Source organism: Myotis yumanensis, unplaced genomic scaffold (genome assembly GCF_028538775.1).
Source record: "Myotis yumanensis isolate MYYU_CA2020_CCGP unplaced genomic scaffold, mMyoYum1.0.hap1 SCAF_13, whole genome shotgun sequence".
Lineage (NCBI taxonomy): Eukaryota > Metazoa > Chordata > Mammalia > Chiroptera > Vespertilionidae > Myotis > Myotis yumanensis.
The window spans coordinates 533,880-552,936 of NW_027223764.1; the positions used below are offsets into that span (position 1 = coordinate 533,880).

At 46.9% G+C, this 19,057-nt stretch overlaps 1 protein-coding gene across 6 annotated transcripts in view; it reads right to left on the bottom strand.

Moving 5' to 3' along the window:
- ATE1 (arginyltransferase 1) overlaps positions 1 to 19,057 on the bottom strand; it is a 52,427-nt gene that overhangs the window by 12,966 nt on the left and 20,404 nt on the right. For all 6 annotated transcript variants that reach the window (XM_070432012.1, XM_070432011.1, XM_070432013.1 and 3 more), the window contains 3 exons: positions 17,582 to 17,614; positions 9,967 to 10,148; positions 7,325 to 7,424 (listed from right to left, as the gene is read on the bottom strand). In XM_070432012.1, coding sequence (XP_070288113.1) covers positions 7,325 to 7,424; positions 9,967 to 10,148; positions 17,582 to 17,614 — 315 coding nt within the window. The remainder of the gene's footprint in view (positions 1 to 7,324; positions 7,425 to 9,966; positions 10,149 to 17,581; positions 17,615 to 19,057) is intronic.

Genomic DNA, 19,057 nt, shown 5'->3' on the forward strand with positions numbered 1-19,057 from the left:
ACGGGGCTATTTATTTTACTAGTAGCGAGTAAAGATTCCAATTCAGCTTTAATCACAATCTTTGCTTTTATTTTGGAAACCCTGGGTTAATCTTTTTTCTTCTAGAAAACACAAAGAAAGCTTGTGAAGAAAAGATTCAGGGAGTCAACTTACAGCCCAAATTTAATTTCAAACTGAAGGGTCATAAGTTGAAAAGGATAGAGAAGAAAAAAAGAAAGAAATAGGATGAAAGATGAAGACAAAGAAAATAATAGAGAGAAAATGAAAAGTAAAATTCAAAGTTTCTTTAATTTCTGTTGCAGGTTAAAGATTTTAAATGAATGCCTGTGTGTATTTATGTGTATATTAAATGTGACCTTCGCCACGTTGATGAAAAGCATCAGTTCAGTGTTTGCTTTGCTAAGCTGCTGCTCAGAACACGGCGGTTAGTCACCGGGTCTGACACTCCCCTAAGGTGACACCTTCCAACCCGCAGACAGACATGGGCGCTGACTCCAAGTTCTCCCTGGTGAGCCAGCTCCCTGCCGCCATCGGAGAGGAGACACCGACGGGGTAAGTTCTCCACGAGACCCCCTTTCTGGTTCCACAACATCTACAGTAAAGGGAACGACACATTTCAGAGGCCAGTGATCTTAGTTACAGCTGACGAGAAATGACACAAGATAAAAAGGCACAACCAATTCCTTCCTGCTTTGGAACGAGCGTAGGTTTGACTAACCCCAGAACCCTGTGCGGGAAAGTGGCAGCACTGCCAGGTTTACAGCTGCGTGGACCCAGTGCTCCTGCTCCCTGGCTGAGGCCGGACACTGAGTGTCAGGCCCACGTGCGCCCGCCGACCTCCTTACCCCGCACTCCCCAGGGCACTCGCTCTAAGCACAAAGCACAAAGCACAAAGCACGGGCTAGGGGCCGCGGTGACCGCTCGTCGGGTCTGAATGCCCATGCACCTTGGGCTCGGCATCCCCTCACCACCACCGACTCCTTCCGTCCCAGGCAGGATCCCCCGGGCTCTCATTCCTGCAGGTCAGCAGGTGATTAGTAAATACCCTCCACCTGCCGGGCTCCATGCCAGTGTCCTGGGCGTGCCACGGGGAACAACGCTGCCCATCCCAGTTCTCAGGGACCTCTACCAGGAGGGGAGGCAACTTTATAATCGTAGGAAACTTCACGACATAGTCTGGCAAACAGGCGAGGAAAAGCACATCGGACAGCGAGGGCCACAGGGCTAAGCCCACCGAGAACGCAGTGCAGCCGGCCCTGCTCTTCGCTGCGAGCCACCCCTCCCCGCCCCCACCCCCACTTACCCCAACCTGGAGTTTCCTTGCCTTCCTTGTGCCTGGGCAGAAGACCTTGTATGGACTGAGCTCTTAATAAATATTTAGTGCTTGCTGACTTAAACTAAACTGTGTCATCCTGTATTCCTTAAAAATAGAAAATCAGACCATTTTAAAGCTAGAAGAGCCTTAGCCCTCCCTAGGCAGTCTCCAGTCTCATTTTAACATTTAAGAGGGGCGGGGGAGAGAGAAAAGTCAAGTGTCCTGGTCATGGAGACTCGCCTGCTTAGCGCCATCAGGGGCTGAACCCCAGAGAAACACGTTGTTGGCTTTCGTTTTCAAGGTTCTTTTTCAAGTTGAGAAGCACCCTGTCAAACTAATGCTGCGCACAGTCATGAAAACACAGCCTCACACACAGCGAGCTGCTGCACTGGTCACGCCTCTATCTGAAGCTGTAACATTTTCCCAGCAAACATTTTTCAATGACTATGAAAGCCTCACTCCTGAAAGTCTGTGTAATGACACCCCTGAGGGAAATAAGAAGTTAGCTGAACCTCCTGTGCACCCCAGGGGGTGATCTTTGGTAATCATCCCTTTTTTCTGCCTGAGGGGAAATTCATCACAGTGACTGAAACGCTTCAAGCTTAAGGACAGCCTCCCCTCACCGTGCAGCAGGAGTCCGGGAGAACCTACATCCTACGGCCTTGAGTGTCACCAACATTCTGTGTCTCTGCAAGGAAGCACTCGGGAGAAGGTGACTGTGACAGCTTGGGGAGGACCCACAGGTCAGCAAGCTCAGGGGAGAACTAACAGACCGCTTCCTCCCTTTCTCAACCATCAGTTATGGGATTATGAAGAACACGGCCACTTTTACCTAAACAGTTACTCAGAGTGGGCAAAGCAAGTCCATTCACAGAATTCTAGATAACTTACTGCGAAGAATTTATGATGTTATAAACACCAAACAATCTTGGATGACAACTTGAGAAAGCTTATTCATTCCATCCCGCTTAAAATATCAAATTGGCCCAAACTCAACCACGCCGCCAGAACAGAATTTACAGAGCCTCAAGATGACAGTAATTATTAACATCTTTGTAATGTTATAGTTTTATCCATTTCAGCCCATTACAAAACCACATACGCAAAAAACAAAAAACGTTTATGATGTAAGAATATTGTATTGGTGGTTTGAATGAACTTAACTCTATTTTTATTTTTTAATCCTCACCCGAGGACATTTTTCCACTGATTTTTAGAGAGTGGAAGAGAGAGGGAAAAACAGAGAGAAACATCGGTGTGACAGACACATCAATTGGTTGCCTCCTGCACACACCCTGGCCAGGGCCTGGGCCAGGGAGGAGTCTGCAACCAAAGTATGTGCCCTTGACCAGAATCGAACCTGGGACCCTTCGGTCCACAGGCCGACGCTCTATCAACTGAGCCAAACCGGCCAGAGCTGAAAGGACTTAACTTTAAAATGCATATGTAAAGGGAAAGTTACCAACGGCCAAACCATTCAACCATTCTTCCAGTGTCATCTATCTTTGACTTTACACAAAAAATACATCCTCCTGCCCTAGCTGGTTTGGCTCAGTGGATAGAGCATCGGCCTGTGGACTAAAGGGTCCTGGGTTCGATTCCAGTCAAGGGCACATGCCCGAGTTGCAGGCTCGATTCCCAGTAGGAGGCGTGCAGGAGGCGGCCGATGAATAATTCTATCATTGATGTTTCTATCTCTCTCTCTGAAATCAATAAAAATGTATTTTAAAAAAAAGAAAAGATAGCTACCCCTGCTTTCAAAACACACACACACACACACACACACCACATCCTCCTAAAATTTAAGGAGCCAATCATCACCTTTACATCTAGTAACAGTTTGGAGAAATCAAAATAGCATGATTATCACATCAGAACTCTCTGGAAATAGTAGAAATAAAATCGAAGCTGAAGTCTACAACTTCCAGATGTGGGAGGGTAATTCTGACAAGTCACTCGTATGCAGAGCCTGAAATGATGGCGAATTTACAGCTTTGAGCCTGAGAGTGTGGAGCACGGAGCAGGTCTGGAAGCTGTCGACCTGCAGCCGCCTGGAAGCTCCGCAGACGCAGCCTCTGAGCAGCCAGCGCGGTGCCCAGCGGACAGACCCTGGCAACGTCCTGGGTATCAGCACAAGCCGAGGCTGAAGGCATTCACTGTGCTTCAATCCACGGCAGTGAGTCTACCTGACGCTGCAGAGCAGGGGTCAGCACGCTATGTATGGCAGGAGCCCCATTTGGTCTGCTGCTCGCTTTTGCGTGGCCTGCACCCTAAAATGGTTCTTACATTGTCAAAGGTTGAAATGAAAGAATACCCCACTCTGTGACCTGTAGGAACTACATAATTCACATTCCAAGTCCGTGAGCAGAGGCTTCCTGGAGCACAGCCATGCCCTTGCTTACATACTTTCTATGGCTGCTTTGCCACAAGAGCAGACCACGTGGCCTTCAACCTACTATTACTCTCTGGCCTTTACAGCAGGACTGCCAGGGAGAGAATGTCCATCTCCAGGAGGCGATCAGAGGACGCCAGGCTGTGTTCATCCTGTGGTCTCCACGGGCTCTCCACTTCTGCACATTCCCCAAGATTTACACTGTGCCTCGATGGAAGGGTTTCTTAAAAAACCCAAACACTCTCCAATTATGAGAATTTAAGGATATATGAAAAGGGTAACATTCCCATAATGTAAATTTTTTAAAGCCACTGTCAGAACCAGGGGTGGATTTGTGACAAGGAGCCCAGACTATGCACGGCCAGACATGGAAACTACAGAGAACCACCTGAGTAAGGGCTCAGCGATGATCCAGAAAACGAAAGCAGCCCAGGCCGGCAGACGGCAGCAGGGTCTGACTCAAGTCGCAGACACACCCACACAGGCCGGGGTCTAGAGCCAGGCCCCAGGCTCCAGGAGGATAGAGAGTGAGGGGAGACACATGGTTGGCGTTTGAAATGGAATCGTATCTTACAAGAGCGAAGAGGAATGAGATGGCCACCGGGCAGAAGTCCTCACAGCGGCCCAGGCTCGCTCTGCTTCCAGCACGGCCGGCTGAGCTGACGCTGCCCCTCCGAGATAACGATGCTGCTCACCAGGCTTCCCTTTAGCCAATGCCGCCAACGGAGACGCAGGCTCTGGAAGGTCCGGCACAAATCCTACAGCTGCCTCGCTCTCACAGAACGAGACATGAGAAGAGAACATGTCCAGATGCGAGAAGGAAAGGCGGTCGGAGCCGGGATGGTGAGTCCTGGGGGGACTGCTTCCCTCCAACATCACCACGGAGGTGGAGTAACAGCCGGGAAACCAGTCAGACACACGTGCACACGTGCTTCTCTGGCAGCTTAGTGCCCACCAAGAGCGAGGACGGGCCACACCTCAAAAGCTGGTCCCAAAATGACCTCCCGTCCCACAAGCAGCAGCCAGCACGGTGGGTGCCCTCTGGACTAGGAAAGATAAACTGAATGCAGCTGCGAGGGTCAGAGTCATTCAATCCATGTGGCTATTAGGAAGCTGCGGTTCCTGTTTATTCCCACAAAGCAAGGGCAACAGAATGACTTACATACACGAAAGGCAGACCTACCTCGCGTATGGGGAGCGGAAGAGTGAGCATCACGCTTTGGAAACGCCAGCCTCGGTGCTGTGCTGCTCCTCCCCAGGCCTCAGATGGACCACAGGTCTCCTTGCACAAACACTAGATCACCTTTAAGTGATGTGAAGGCCACACGTGAGCCTCCTCAAGAAAATGTCAGACAGTCCGGTGTCCTCATGAGTTATGGCTGCCCAGGGCCATGGATTAGGCCCAGGAAACCTCCCTGGTGTGTCACACAGGACACTTTATGTCAACATGGTCACGTGAACCCAGTCACTCTTTCTGACAGCTCCTCTCTGACGGCAGCAGTCACATTACCCACAGTAACCGAGCAACTCAGACCAACGGCAGCGGGCAACCCTTTACCCAAGGCCTCTCAAACCTCAGGACAACTGACATTTTGAGCCAGAGAGTTCTTGGTCGTCAAGGAGTTTTCTGGGACCGGGACAGTGATAGAGGAGACACGGTTTGCTCAAGGGCCTGGCAAGCAGGGACCACGTCTGCTCCTGGTCCTCGTGCCTGGCGTCCGCATGCTCTCACAGCGCAGGCTCTCCATGGACACTCAGGGACCACGCTACAAAGAGCTGAGCGCAAGGAGCTACAACGTGCACTCCAAAAGGACAGGAGTCCCCCTGCTGCACCTGCAGAGGTGAGCGAGTGCCCTGTCAGGTGAGAGATGGCAGGAGAGAGGCGCACACGTACAACGGCGCCCCAGGCTGTGGACGCTGTGGAGAGAGCAGCAAGCTTCCTTCTTCCGGGCAGAGCTCATCAGTGCTTTTCAGAAGCCCCAGAGGTGACACAGCCATAAACTCATTGATGACCCCAGGACTGTCTTTCCAGGTTGGGAATCATGTTCCCTCCACACCAAGCTCTGCCTCCTTTTGAGAAGGAGATGAGGACGGGAAAAGAAGAAACACTGATTAAATACGCTTTCAGTCCCCAGTTAACATCTACCTGTCATGAATATGCAAGGACTTTAGGGTTCTCCAGTTAGAAGTGATAAGACACCTCATCATGAATCTGGTCAGCAGAGCCAGTTAGATGCATTTCAATTCTCCAACCTCTCTTCATGTTGCTAAAAGGAAGACGTGAGCCAGTGCAGACTCTGGGCCCATGAACCACACGGAGCTTCCACTCGCTCCCATCAGTGACGGAAGCTCAGCACACAGACCCTGAGGAAACCGCCTTTGACTCTGAGGCAGCAAAACCTAAAACAACAATTTAAACACAAGAATTTGTGATGAGCATGTGATGTTTTTACCGCCCCCTGCCAGGAGGAGGCATCGGAAGCCCCTACACTACAGCAATGCCTCTGCGGTCACTGGGCATTAGCTCCAGGAAGCTGTATGCTGGGCTCTGTCCACGCAGCAACGGCGAGGTCATCTGTTCCCTCAGACCAGCAGCAGCGCTGGCACCGCCCGTGTGCCCGTGCTGTGAGACCACAGTCAAGGGAGGCACCGAGTTTAAGGATGATTAATCACAGCTAATGAGCCTTTTGTTTCTTTCCTGACATTTCCGAGCCCTTTCTGCTGCTTCAACCATCTGATGTCTGGCCACGCCATGACACCCACGCCGACTGCCTGCAGTCACTGCTAACTCTGGCCACAGACAGATCTGGATAGTGAGCTCAGCCAAAACACCGCCTTCAGATCCCCAAGGCCTAGCAGCGTTAAAACAAGCCAGCCTATAGAGAGTATTAAAACACTGGAAAATGCCAGCAAAATCACCATTTCCAAAAACCGAACAGCTGGCTCTCTCAGCATGTTGGTAGCACTACAGGAAATCCCTGTGGAAATGAACAGTTTATAAACTCACATTGCTTCCAACGCTTATTTCTGGGAACCCCCCTCATGTACTCAGGAGATAAACTGATTAATGTTACGTTTACAGTGTTGATAGCAGACAGGGGCACAGAACCTCACCAACAGGGCCACCGCTACAAACCAAACCAGCTGCTAGACAGACTCCACACCTGTCTTCTTCCTAAAAATGTCAACGTTCCCCTGGTCTAAGCTTGATGCTGGTGGAATCCTCCAAACCAGCAACAGTTCTATGGGGATTACTCAGCTTTAATTCTTGTGGCAAAATGATTATACTTTCCCCCAACTTCCTGACTTCTGAACTGATTTTCCCCAGGCTTCATTCAGAAAAAGCATGTAAATTTACCCAGAACAGCTAGGATTTCTACATGGTCAGCAAATGACTGCAGATTAACTACATTAAACAACTATTAAGTGTCGATGGGTAAGGCACTATTCAAGGTGATGAACAGGCTAGACGCTATGAAAGGTTGAAGATGCTTAAAGAAATGTGTTGATGTCCATTAGAAATGTACAAGCAAGTGAAACTATTGTGATGACAAACTGTGAAAGCATGGATTTTCATAAACTGGATCTACAGCAGACATGTGTGAAATCAACGTTACCTTATATCTCATCTTGGGACATGAGTGAATGTAGAAACCCATATAATAATAGCTGAGTTGAGATGCTTTTTCATGAAGTTGCCTAGTGAAAGCAATTTCTCTGTCAAAAGAAGAATAAAGAACAGTTATATCTAGTTCCAACAAAGTATTATGTAAACTGATGACAAATATTTGGTAAAATTTGATACTAAGCTATCAAAAAAAAAAATCCAAGTGTTGAAAGAACTATTTTAAAAACACTGTGAGATGATTTTTAATATAAAGACACCAAAAAAACCTCTCTGAATTTTGAGCAAATGCATCTAAATTCAGGTTTCACACTTTCTTGGGCATAGATTGTGGCTAATCTAAAATTCAAACACCATAAAGTTGGAGAGATCTATTTAGTATGGTTTCTTGCTGTTATTCATTAAGCAGATCAGGTAACCTCACGCTGGCACTGGGTTGGTGTCACACTTGAAGTCCAACCTCCTTCCCATGACCCACAAGCCCTACTCCATCTGCCCCTCCTCACCGCTGCCAGCTGCCTCGCTGCCCTCCTTGCCCATCACTGCCCATCGTCAGCCGACACCCTAGCCTGTCACACCTTCCTTCTCTTTCCTCCACTCCTCAGGGTACCTGGACTTCTACCCCAGACTGTACAGAGCCGGCTCCTCTCCTGCTTTCTGCTCCTCAACTGCACCTGCTCAGAGCCTCGCCTGACCACCCTGCGTAACAGCAGCCTCAGCCCACCATGGTTTTATTTGTCACAGCACAGCAGAGGGCCTAGAATTATGTTCTTCGCTTTTGAACACGTAAATAGAACTCAAGTAAGCATCTACTAAATGAATGAATTACATGGCTAAAATACATCTTTAAAAAAAAGCCATGCTCAAGATCGCCAATTCAAACATTTTTCAAATCTGCAGACTAGATTACATAAAAATCTATATTGATTATAGATTGAAACACAAAAATCTGTATTAAATGATTGGAGGGAAAAACTACCTGAACAGGTTTCACTGAACTACATTAAAGTTGGTAATAACAGAATTAGAACTTGTGACCTACTGGCTCTGATTTTGCTCTGAAATACTGATCTCCTAGTTCTCTCTCCTCCACAAGCTCAGCAGCTCCACCTCGAGGGCGCTAATGGAAGGACGGGAAGGGCTGCAGACGGGGCACCTCCCCGTGTTCTCCTGTGCAGGCTCCCTGCTTCCTCCCCAAAGCTCTCTGGAACTTTCCAAAGATACACCAAACAATAAACACAACTCTCTCATTTTGCAGGGAATTAATTATTTACTATCTCAAATGCAGGATTTCTATGTCTCTTAGTTATTGAGACATGGATGGGACTTATTATATAGGAATAAATATTCTTAATATTCATCTGTGATGTCTAGACAAATCCACAGCTATGCACTGTAAAGTGATAGATACAAAAAAATCACAATAATTTCAGTGTTAACTGATTTCGATATAAAGAGTATCTTTTCTGAAATCAACAGAATATGTGTCTCAAGTTATAAAATGCGATTGCTTCAAATGATCAGTTCCAATTTTAGTGAGATCGCCAAGTCATAAATATTTTTTAGTTTATATAAAAATGCAATTAAATACATAAGAAAAGTAAAAGATAATTAGAAATCGGTTGTAAATATTGTATAATTGTGAATTTGCTATCACTAAGATAAGATGGGTTGAAAATACCAAGATGGAGAAATTGTTTATATCATGGGCCATTGAAACACACACAAAAATCAATTATGGACCAAATCAAAAAAATAAATCAAATGGTGATTAAAGAAAATATTAACTTTTACTTCCATAAATACAAAAAAAAACCCATACACAATAATTAAAATAATTGCAGAGTATATTTTACCATGATGTAAAAATGTCACCATCAGACAGAGGAACTGGGAAAGGAGAGGAAAAAAAATGACACAATGATACCGAAGGACAAAAAGAGACTTGAGCTCCCGAACAGAAGAGCTATTCTCAATTCCCCTGCCCCCCCCCCCCGCCCACGTGACATACAGGCACCAGCAAGAATGAAAACAGAAACAAGCATTTTCATGGAATAAGGCCCCGCTCTCTTCACCTCAGGACCATGCACTAAGGCATGTGCGCTGTGCTGCATGTATCTGCAGCTGACATACAAGGGAAGTCATCGCCCGATATGGAGCCGATGTCAAGTCAAGCCGAGGCCAGGACTCCCGGGCCTAACCTATCTACTTTACATAACTGCATATTTCAATTCATTTGTGCCAGATTCACTTAACCTTAATGAAAACAATATATACAACACTGATGACAAGAAGAATAAATAAATAATATCACATTTAAGGAGCATTAAGTGGTTCTGACAGGGGAGCTTAAATAAATGCATGAACTAAACAACAAAAACATCCCACAAATACCATGACTTCTCATGCACTAGAGCAGATGGATGGAGACCTTCAAACCTTGGGAATTACCATCAGGCACTGGCCTCAGTTCTAAAAGTGGTGCTTCTAAATACCAATATATAAGAGACTACTGTAGCAACAAATTATATGTACTATCACAATAGGATTTCTACTGTTTATGATGAAACATCATCAAATGAGGAATTATTGGAAGTTCTATATGACCCTAACAACTGTCAAAGGCAATCTTACCGTAGTGCAGAGTAGACACCCAAGGACAGAAACGAATAATCAGGATCATAGTACAAATACACAGACGACACACAGTAGGGAAGGATGTCAATCACCCCCACAGCGATGATCTTGCCGTCCAGCCAGTACTGCTGGTGAAAGGAGCCATAGCCACAATCGGGTCCATTAGGGGGATTCTCTGGCTGTGAAAACAGACACACACATGAGCAGCTTGTCACAGATGTGTACATATAAGGGTCAGCATACACACACGTATTTACTTGTTCTGTGAGATCAGGCCCAAGAGAAATGACACCCCCGTAGTCACAAGCACACCTAGCACCCACATCTTGGTTTCTCCATTCTGCAATCAAAGGAACCAGAAAAAGAAGAAGCGAACCATTTCTCTTTGGAGGACTGACTGACTCCAGGACTGAGGAAGGAAACGGACAAAAGGAGCCTAAATTATCTGGTAGTGCCAAAAGCAAGGAAGGACTCAACACAAGAAAAACAAACCCCGATGAATGGAGGAACATCAAAGGGGCAGGGGAGAAGTGAAAGAGGTCCAAAGGCCCGAGCTGAAATACGGAAAGAAAGTAGTGGTGCCCAGCCAGTGTGCTCAGTGGTTGAGCACTGACCCAGGAACCAAGAGGTCACCGGTTTGATTACCGGCCGGGGCACATGCCCAGGTGTGAAGGAGGCAGCTGATCCATGTTTCTCTCTCAGCGATGTTTCTCTCTCCATCCCTCTCCTTTCCCCTCTCTCTAAAAATCCGGAAGAACCTAAAGGCAGGGGAGCATAACTCCCTCCTGCTGAGGTGTGGGCGGCACAGAGCCACTTCCTCCCACAGAGCACCGCGTGGGGGGAGGGGCAGTACCTGCACAGGGACCACGGTCACCACAGCAAACACGAGGACTCACTGAGGTGCCAGCAGTGTCCGTGGTATCTAACTTCCACGGAGTAGTTCAAGTGCTGCTTGGGCAATAAACACATCTTTAAATTTTTAAGAGCTTCCACCGACTATAATGAATTATGTCAAACCCACACGTAGCTTTGCTCTAACGTGACTACTATTCCCTGGAAGCAGACACAGGTTCAAGAGGACAGGTGAACTAACTACCTGTTATGGCTACACCACCTCAACCAACACCAACAGCTGAAAGACGGAGTCTAACACCCTGTTTCAGAAACGAGGCTACGCCAACACGCCACAAGGAAGACCCCAATCCCTGTGTGTCCTGGCATTTCACAGGAACGGCCTTTCAGAGGGGGGCCCTGGGGCCCACAGGAATGCGCTCCCTGTCGTTGGAAATAATTGCACAGGAGAGCAAGCCTGCAGTGGCCCGGAGATGGAGAGGGGAGAGCTGGGCTGTCAGAACCCTCCAGGTCAAACGCTGATGAGGCCGTAGCCAGTTTGACTCAGTGACTAGCCCAGGGGTGGGCAAACTTTTTGACTCGAGGGCCACAATGGGTTCTTACACTGGACCGGAGGCCGGAACAAAAGCATGGATGGAGTGTTGGTGTGAACTAATATAAATTCAAAGTAAACATCATTACATAAAAGGGCACGGTCTTTTTTTTTTTAGTTTTATTCATTTCAAACGGGCCGCATCCGGCCCGCGGGCCGTAGTTTGCCCACGGCTGGGCTAGAGCGTTGGCCCAGACTGAAATGTCTCGGGTTTGATTCTGGTCAAGGGCACGCACCTGTACCTCGGTTGCAGGCTCACCCTAGTTTGGCACTTGCGGGAGGCAATCAATCCATGTGTCTCTCACATCGGTGCTTCTCTCTCTGTCTCTCCCCCTCCCGTCCACTCTTTCTAAAAAATAAAAATAAAATAAAAAAATCAAAATATCCTCGGGCGAGGATAAACAAAACAAACAAAAAAAGCTAATTAGACAAATTTGTGTATCAGCTTGAAATATTTTTTAAGATTGCAATTTACCTTCTCATTTCCAATAACCATTATTTCCCTCATTCCCTGGACTTCGCTTTTAATAACCTGCTTCCATTCATTTCACTGCTTTGAATGAGCAGTTTGCCCTCCCACAGGCATTATTCCCATCTCTCAATTCATGTGAAAGCCAGGGACCTTCGCCACCTGCAAAGCACTTTATGTAGATACGGGCTGCCTTCCAATTCCTTAGGAAAAGGAAGCCACAGAACTACCTACTCTGACCCCCTCACCTCACAGAGAAGGAAACCTGAAATCCACGAGGAGTCAATTAAGCAAGACAATCATGAAACCGTGGAGTTACAAACTGATCCAAGACAATAATTTAACTTATTTTAAAGGTATGTTTCTACACTTTAAAAATAGGAATCATCCTACTACTCACGCTCAAAAGTAGTTGTAAGAAACAAATGACAATGTACAAACAAAAGCACCCTGCAAATTTGGGTCAGTTTCGCTTTTGGTTTAAGGGGTCCGAATGGCATATCCTAAAAGATTATGTCCATAAAGTTACATCAGTGGCTCATTCATTTAATAGCAAAGTTATTTAAACTAATAAATGCAGTTAGCTTTAATCTCCTCATACTTAAGTCAGTGATGTGATAGCAATTATTTAATAGTTTATCTTTCTCATGCCTGCAGTTTATACAGATTTGAATATGTGAAAGAATAAGCAAAGTTATTTCTCAAAAGTTGCTCATTTCAAGGATTGAGCTGACAACAGGAAAAGTAGAATAAAGCTCACCACCAGCTACACAAAAGGAAGCCCCCCTCACACCCGGGAGCTGGCAGGCGGCTGTGATTAATGAGCCATGCAGCACCATCCCAGGGCGCCGTGCCGAGTGCCACCGATGTTAATAGGCCACTTCAGGCTTCTAGTCCAACTGCTCCCCAAATGAGTGTCTATTCTCTCTGACAAAGTGCACCTGTCTCCTGACCCATCTGCCTCCATGTACTTGTTATGCTTAAAACACACACTTTAGAGACTCAAAGGGGGAGTCATTTGCCAGGCACCAAAGGTGACACTGTAGGTTGCAGGGGGGGGGGCGGGGGCGGGGGGGTGGGGGGTGGGTTGTCAAAGACGGGAACAGGGAATGTCTTCAGGGGCTTTAGGATCAGAGCCTGTGTCCTCCTTCCTTCGGTGGCACCTGAAAGCGCCTCCCCCAAACACAGCTGTTCACCACAATCTGTGATGAGACAACTGGTGCCCTGAACTTTTTTAAACAACAGTTTATGGAGGCCCCCAAAGGTACTCTTTTTAAGCACGATTAAAAGTATGCATTGTTTTACAATAACTTATTCCTTGTTTTGCCTTTTGTTAATAGTTTCATACTAAGTTATATACTAAACTTTGAATTCATTTTAAAAATAGAAACCCAAAGGTGTGCTAAACCACTATGGCATCAAAATCTACATTATTTATTTATTTATTTTTAAATATATTTTTTTTTTATTGATTTCAGAGAGGAAGGGAGAGGGAGATATAGAAACATCAATGATGAGAGAGAATCATTGATCGGCTGCCTCCTGCACGCCCCCTACTGGGGATCAAGCCCGCAACCCGGGCATATGCCCTTGACCGGAATCGAACCTGGGACCCTTCAGTCCGCAGGTTGACGCCCTATCCACTGACCCAAACTGGCTAGGGCTACATTTCTTAAGAAAAATGAAAAGTAAACTTGAAAATTTGAAATAGTCTATAATAAGAAATTAAAAAAATAAGTTTAATATGGAAACTGCAAATAGCAACACTCAGGGTTAACAAGTTTTGTAAAAGTGATTTAAAAATCAAATGCAACAAATTCCTAATTTTCTGGCAATCAGTACACTAAAGAAACAAATTAAAACCATAAAATAAAGAAGCTAATTACAGTACATTTATATGAGCAACTATCATGTAATAAGTAAAAACTATTTTTACCAAGACTTTTTAGTAACATGAACATTTCTCCAACTTAAGTAAGACTACAACACAGTAAAATGGAAAATATGATCCCCATCATATGAAAAATTACCGGGTGTCTTTCAATGCAGGTCTGGCCACACACCGCTACGTAAGTTAACTAACTTTTAAGAAAATTTAAAATTCGGTTCCTAATGAGCTCAGTAGCTATGTGTGACCACTAGCAACATACATGTTTGAGATAGTGCAGGTAGAAACATTTCCACACAGCCGAGCTTTGGTTTAGACCCGTGGTTCTCAACCTTCTGGCCCTTTAAATACAGTTCCTCATGTTGTGACCCAACCATAACATTATTTTCGTTGCTACTTCATAACTGTCATGTTGCTACTGTTATGAATCGTCATGTAAATATCTGATATGCAGGATGGTCTTAGGCGACCCCTGTGAAAGGGGCGTTCGACCGCCAAAGGGGTCGCGACCCACAGGCTGAGAACCGCTGGTTCAGACCGTTGATATTTAATATAAAGTCAGTAGTGGTGGATTCAAGGGGGCCATCTTGCCATTTGTTTTCTGTCTGTCTCACCTGTGCTCCGTCCACCTTTCCTTCTTTTCCCGACCCCCCGAGAGACTGAAAATGTGCTCTCGTTGCTGTCGTCTTCATACTGGACTGTGGCTGTGTCTCCTTTTTCTAAGGCTGCTCTAGGGCAGTGGTCCCCCTCCCCACACACACCCAGCACATTTGGCTCCAGCTCAGACGGAGGGTGCTCCTGGCATCCGTGTGGGTAAGAGACAGCAGTGCTGCTCAGGAGAGCACCCACAACAAAGACGGAACCGACCCCCGACAGTGCCGAGGTTGAGAAAGCTTGCTCTAGCGTTTACAGAATCCGTCTCCAACTCATCACTGTCTTCCTTCCAATCATGTGACATCACTTCATGTGCCTCGAGTGTCAGAGCAGTGTCCTCATTCCCTCCGCCGCCGTTACTGCCGGCTCACACAAGCAGCTGCGATGCTGACCTGACCTCGCCTACCTCTCCAGGCTCAATGTGTGTCGTAAGCATATGGGGAGTGTCTACCTCATAGACACTTTGTGAGAACTGAAACAAGGGAAGCAGGGAGCTTAGCACAGTACCACACACTGTAGCTGCCGACTTCTTGGTAAGTCATAGTAACTGCAGCTGAAGACTTTAACTGCTCTGAAATGAAGGCCTGGAAGGACACCTGAGGAGAAACCCAGTAGCCCGCAGGCACACACAGTTCAGCTCCTCACAGGCCCTCCTGTGCTGTCCCCTCCAGAATGGGGCTGAGACTGCCCCCTACCGCACCGCTGGCGGGGCCTGACTCAGAGGAGAATTTCAAGAATCTCTCGGCCTCTGATATATAATCCCTTTACTTACCTACACCTAATTGAAGACATCTGTAGGTGGTGCCACACAAAATGTAATTCAGACTTAGCAATGTCAATAAAAACGTCAGTAAGGGAGAGGCCGATGTAAACCTAGCAGGGAGCGCACATCAGCAGCCACAGAGCCACACAAAATGGGGACGAGAATGGAAATATGTTGCCTGACTTGACGAGGTGATAAAAGCTCTTTTCCCATAAAGCGTAATGAGCTCTATTAGTCCTCAGCTCACAGGAACGTGAAGGGTCAGCCCCACAGAGGGAAGTAACGACGCTCCACACATGGCTCCACTCAAGCGGCAGTGGATCCCATTACCGACGGAGTTACTACCCAGACAATCTCATCAGTTCACGTGGCAGGTAACTGTTTAGGACTTGCAACAAAGGGACATGGTTCATTCAGAGCAGCTTTTGTGGACAAAGTGAAATCTAGTCTCCTTCATTTCCACCTGCAAGTCTCATGTACTTCAGTCTCTACCAGATTATTTTTCTTTTATTCGAAACTGGAGGCCCGGTGCACAAACAGTGGGGTCCCTCGGCCTGGCCTGCGGGAATCAGGCCGAAACAGACTCTCTGACATCCCCCAAGGGGTCCCGGATTGCAAGAGGGCACAGGCCAGGCCGAGAGACCCCACCAGTGCATGATCGGGGTTGGAGAGGGACCACGGGAGGGCTCCAGGGCGTGTCTGGCACATCTGGCCCAGTCCCCATCGGCCGGACCCCAGCAGCAAGCTAACCTACTGGTCGGAGCGTCTGCCCCCTAGTGGTCAGTGATCATCATAGCGACTGGTCAAACGGTGGGACACTTAGCATACTAGGCTTTTATCTCACAATTTTATCACTAGCTTCTCAGATTAGCCAAGGTGTTCCTTCTACAGCTAAACCATAAGCTTAGTGGCAAAATCAAACATTTAGAGACTCCCAACATTCTCCTGCCTTAGCTTTGCTTTGGCTCTCAGGTTCCTCGGGGCCAAGGAGTCCTGAGCTCAATGCCTGGAGATGGGGGGGAGGGAGATAGCAGCCACTAACTGTCATCAGGTGGGAAATTCCAGTCTAAAACAGTATCAACAGAAAGCCTCAACCACTTCCCAAATACTTTAAGGAAAAAAAGAGCACATTGGCCATGTTAAATTTTTATTTTTTTCCTCCCCCATGTCCATAGGTCCCATCAGAAATAGGTCACTTTAGCTAAGGCAACGTACATCTCCAAATCATTACGTGGAAAAAGCAAATCACACAGAAAATGACAGAAACCATCCCTAAGCTTCAATCTTGATACTTTCCCTTCTGTTTTCACCAAAGATTAAAGCGTCCGCATATAAAGTCCCAGTGTTAGCCAGGTGCGAGGGCTCACTAAGAAGCATGTGTTTGGTGCAGCTCTCGGTGTGCGGTTGATGCCCCAAGTCCCACCTACACCTGAGAGAACCCTGAGACGAAGACGACAGACCCGAGGCTGAGGGGCTACAACCCAGCTGGGGAGTCAGAGTATCACCCACATTAAGATATAAACATTAAACCTGCTGTGCTTTTAGCTGCCAAAATATGGGTAACACCTGCTACTCTCAGCCTCAGCCCCACCTACTCTTTCCTCCGTGCTCCTGTGCACACCACCGAGAATAAAGCCAGGAAGCAAGAAAAGCAGCTCGTGAGCTGCTCGAGAAGCTGGGGGTGGCCAGGTGGCCAGGAATGAAGGCATGATCTTGAACCCACAAGGGCTCTAAATCCAAGCGTCTCGACACTCTCGGCCGCCTCCCTTTCTATTCTTCCCAAAGTCTCACGCCTCTCCTGCAAGTTATTCCGTATCCGCTGCAGCTACAATGACTCCTGGTCCTCTGAGTAGCTAGTGTCTTCTTTCTCTCACATTTTATCACTAGCTTCTCAGTTCTAATCTGCAGAACCACCACGAGGACTAACCAGAAAGTGAATGAGGCACCGAGAGGAGGGCCTGTTACAAGAACAGCTCAGTCAAGGTCAGTCCTCTGCTCTGCCCTAATCAACCCACAGATTTTCAAAAGCTCTTTCGAACCAAATAAAACGCCCCTGCTGTCAGCCTCTGCCCACGCTTCTCTAGCCCGTCAACACCTCGGCAGTTCAGAGAATATAAGGCTGGTGTTAAGACAGTTATGGGAGCGGGAAACACGATACTGTTCACTCCACTTATTAAAATGGAAAATGTACCGAAAAAGAAGCAATGGCCTGTTTTGAAGGTAGCTCTGTAAGTCATCAAAACTCTTATCAAGAAAGTCTGCATTCATCTCGTTTCTGTTACTGAAGAACGAATGTGTCACAACGAAATGATCCAGGGAGTGATCGTTACCAAGTGCGTGGCCCACACAAGACGTCCACCGGCGATGCTAGTGCTGAGGTCGGGGTGCACTTACCTCCAAAGGCGAGGTGCAAAGGAATCCTGTGAACTGCAGTCACATTCGAATAGAATCAGGTTCATCCAGTTAACGAGCATAAAAGAGAACAGAAAAGGAAAACTTATTACACATGTTTTCAGCAGGAGCACGTCAAGTAACCCCAAAGTCTACATGTAACATCAATGCTCTCGTACACAGCACAGCCGTCCAGAGCACAGAGAAGGGCAATCTGGCCCACAGGGGGCACCTGACTACTTGAATTAGATTAAGTCAACTTTTTTTTTTAAGAATCTGTATAAAAACAAGTCCTAAAATATCTTTTGAAGTTTCATTTCACAACCCTTGTATAATAAAGCGCCCGCTCTAAGGGAAGAGGTCAGCATCTGCCTGACCATAAATGCCACAAAGTCAGGTAAACGCCAAGCAAAGGACAAGGTGTAAATCAAGAGGAACCGAGAAGAGAGAGAGAAAGTCAAGAGCAAAAGAGGAGGTTGGATTTGATTGAATCCCAGAAGCTCTGGGTTTAGGAGAAGCAAAAAGAAGCAATCCAACGTATTAAAACAGTCCCACTTATATGAAATATTCATAACAGGAAATCTCTAGAGACAGAAAGTGGAGGAGGGTTGCCTAGGGCTGAGCTGGGGGGAGGATGGGGAGTGTCTGCTGATGGGTAATGAAAATGTTTTAAAATTAGATGATGGTGGTAAAATCATTGATTGTACACCTTAGGGGTGAAATCTGTAGTATGTGACTGATATCTCAAGATATTAAATAAAAGCTCCCTCCCCACCCCCGCCAGTTTTGCTCAGTGGATGGAGCATCGGCCTGCGGACTGAAGGGTCCCAGGTTCAGTTCTGGTCAAGGGCACATGCCTGGGTTGTGGGCTCGATCTCCAGTAGGGGGCGTGCAGGAGGCAGCCGATCAATGATTCTCATCATTGATGTTTCTCTCTTTCCCTCTCCCTTCCTCTCGGAAATCAATAAATATATTTTTTAAAAAAGCAACTCCCCCATCCCCAAACAGGCTAGATGAGCCGAGTGAGAGGGAAGTCACTGCTCCACCTGGTGACAGTTACCTGTTCAGCTTCTCCTGCCCCAGCCACACGCATACCTTTCCTCTCTGCTCTTTCTCTGACGTGCACAGAAGCTTACAGAATGCTGCCTCCCAGCATTTAAACAAAGACCCATACGTTTTGGGGGAGGCAGTCATGCACAAGTGACAAAGCCAGGTGCAGGTTCGTTCTGAGCCCAGGACTTGACCTCACCTCATACATATGCATAATGGTGACTCATGTTTTCTTAGATGTACTTACAGAATCAACATTTCAAACCCTTTGAGTTACAATAATGATGATATACCCAAGTAGCATAAACTCTTGATCTTTCTAAATGCAAATTAACTATGAGCACAGCAGGTCAGGCCTGCTCCCGAGCCCTGCTGGACTCTCCCTAGCGGCACTCACAGGGAACACAAATGATTTTATTTTCTCTTAGA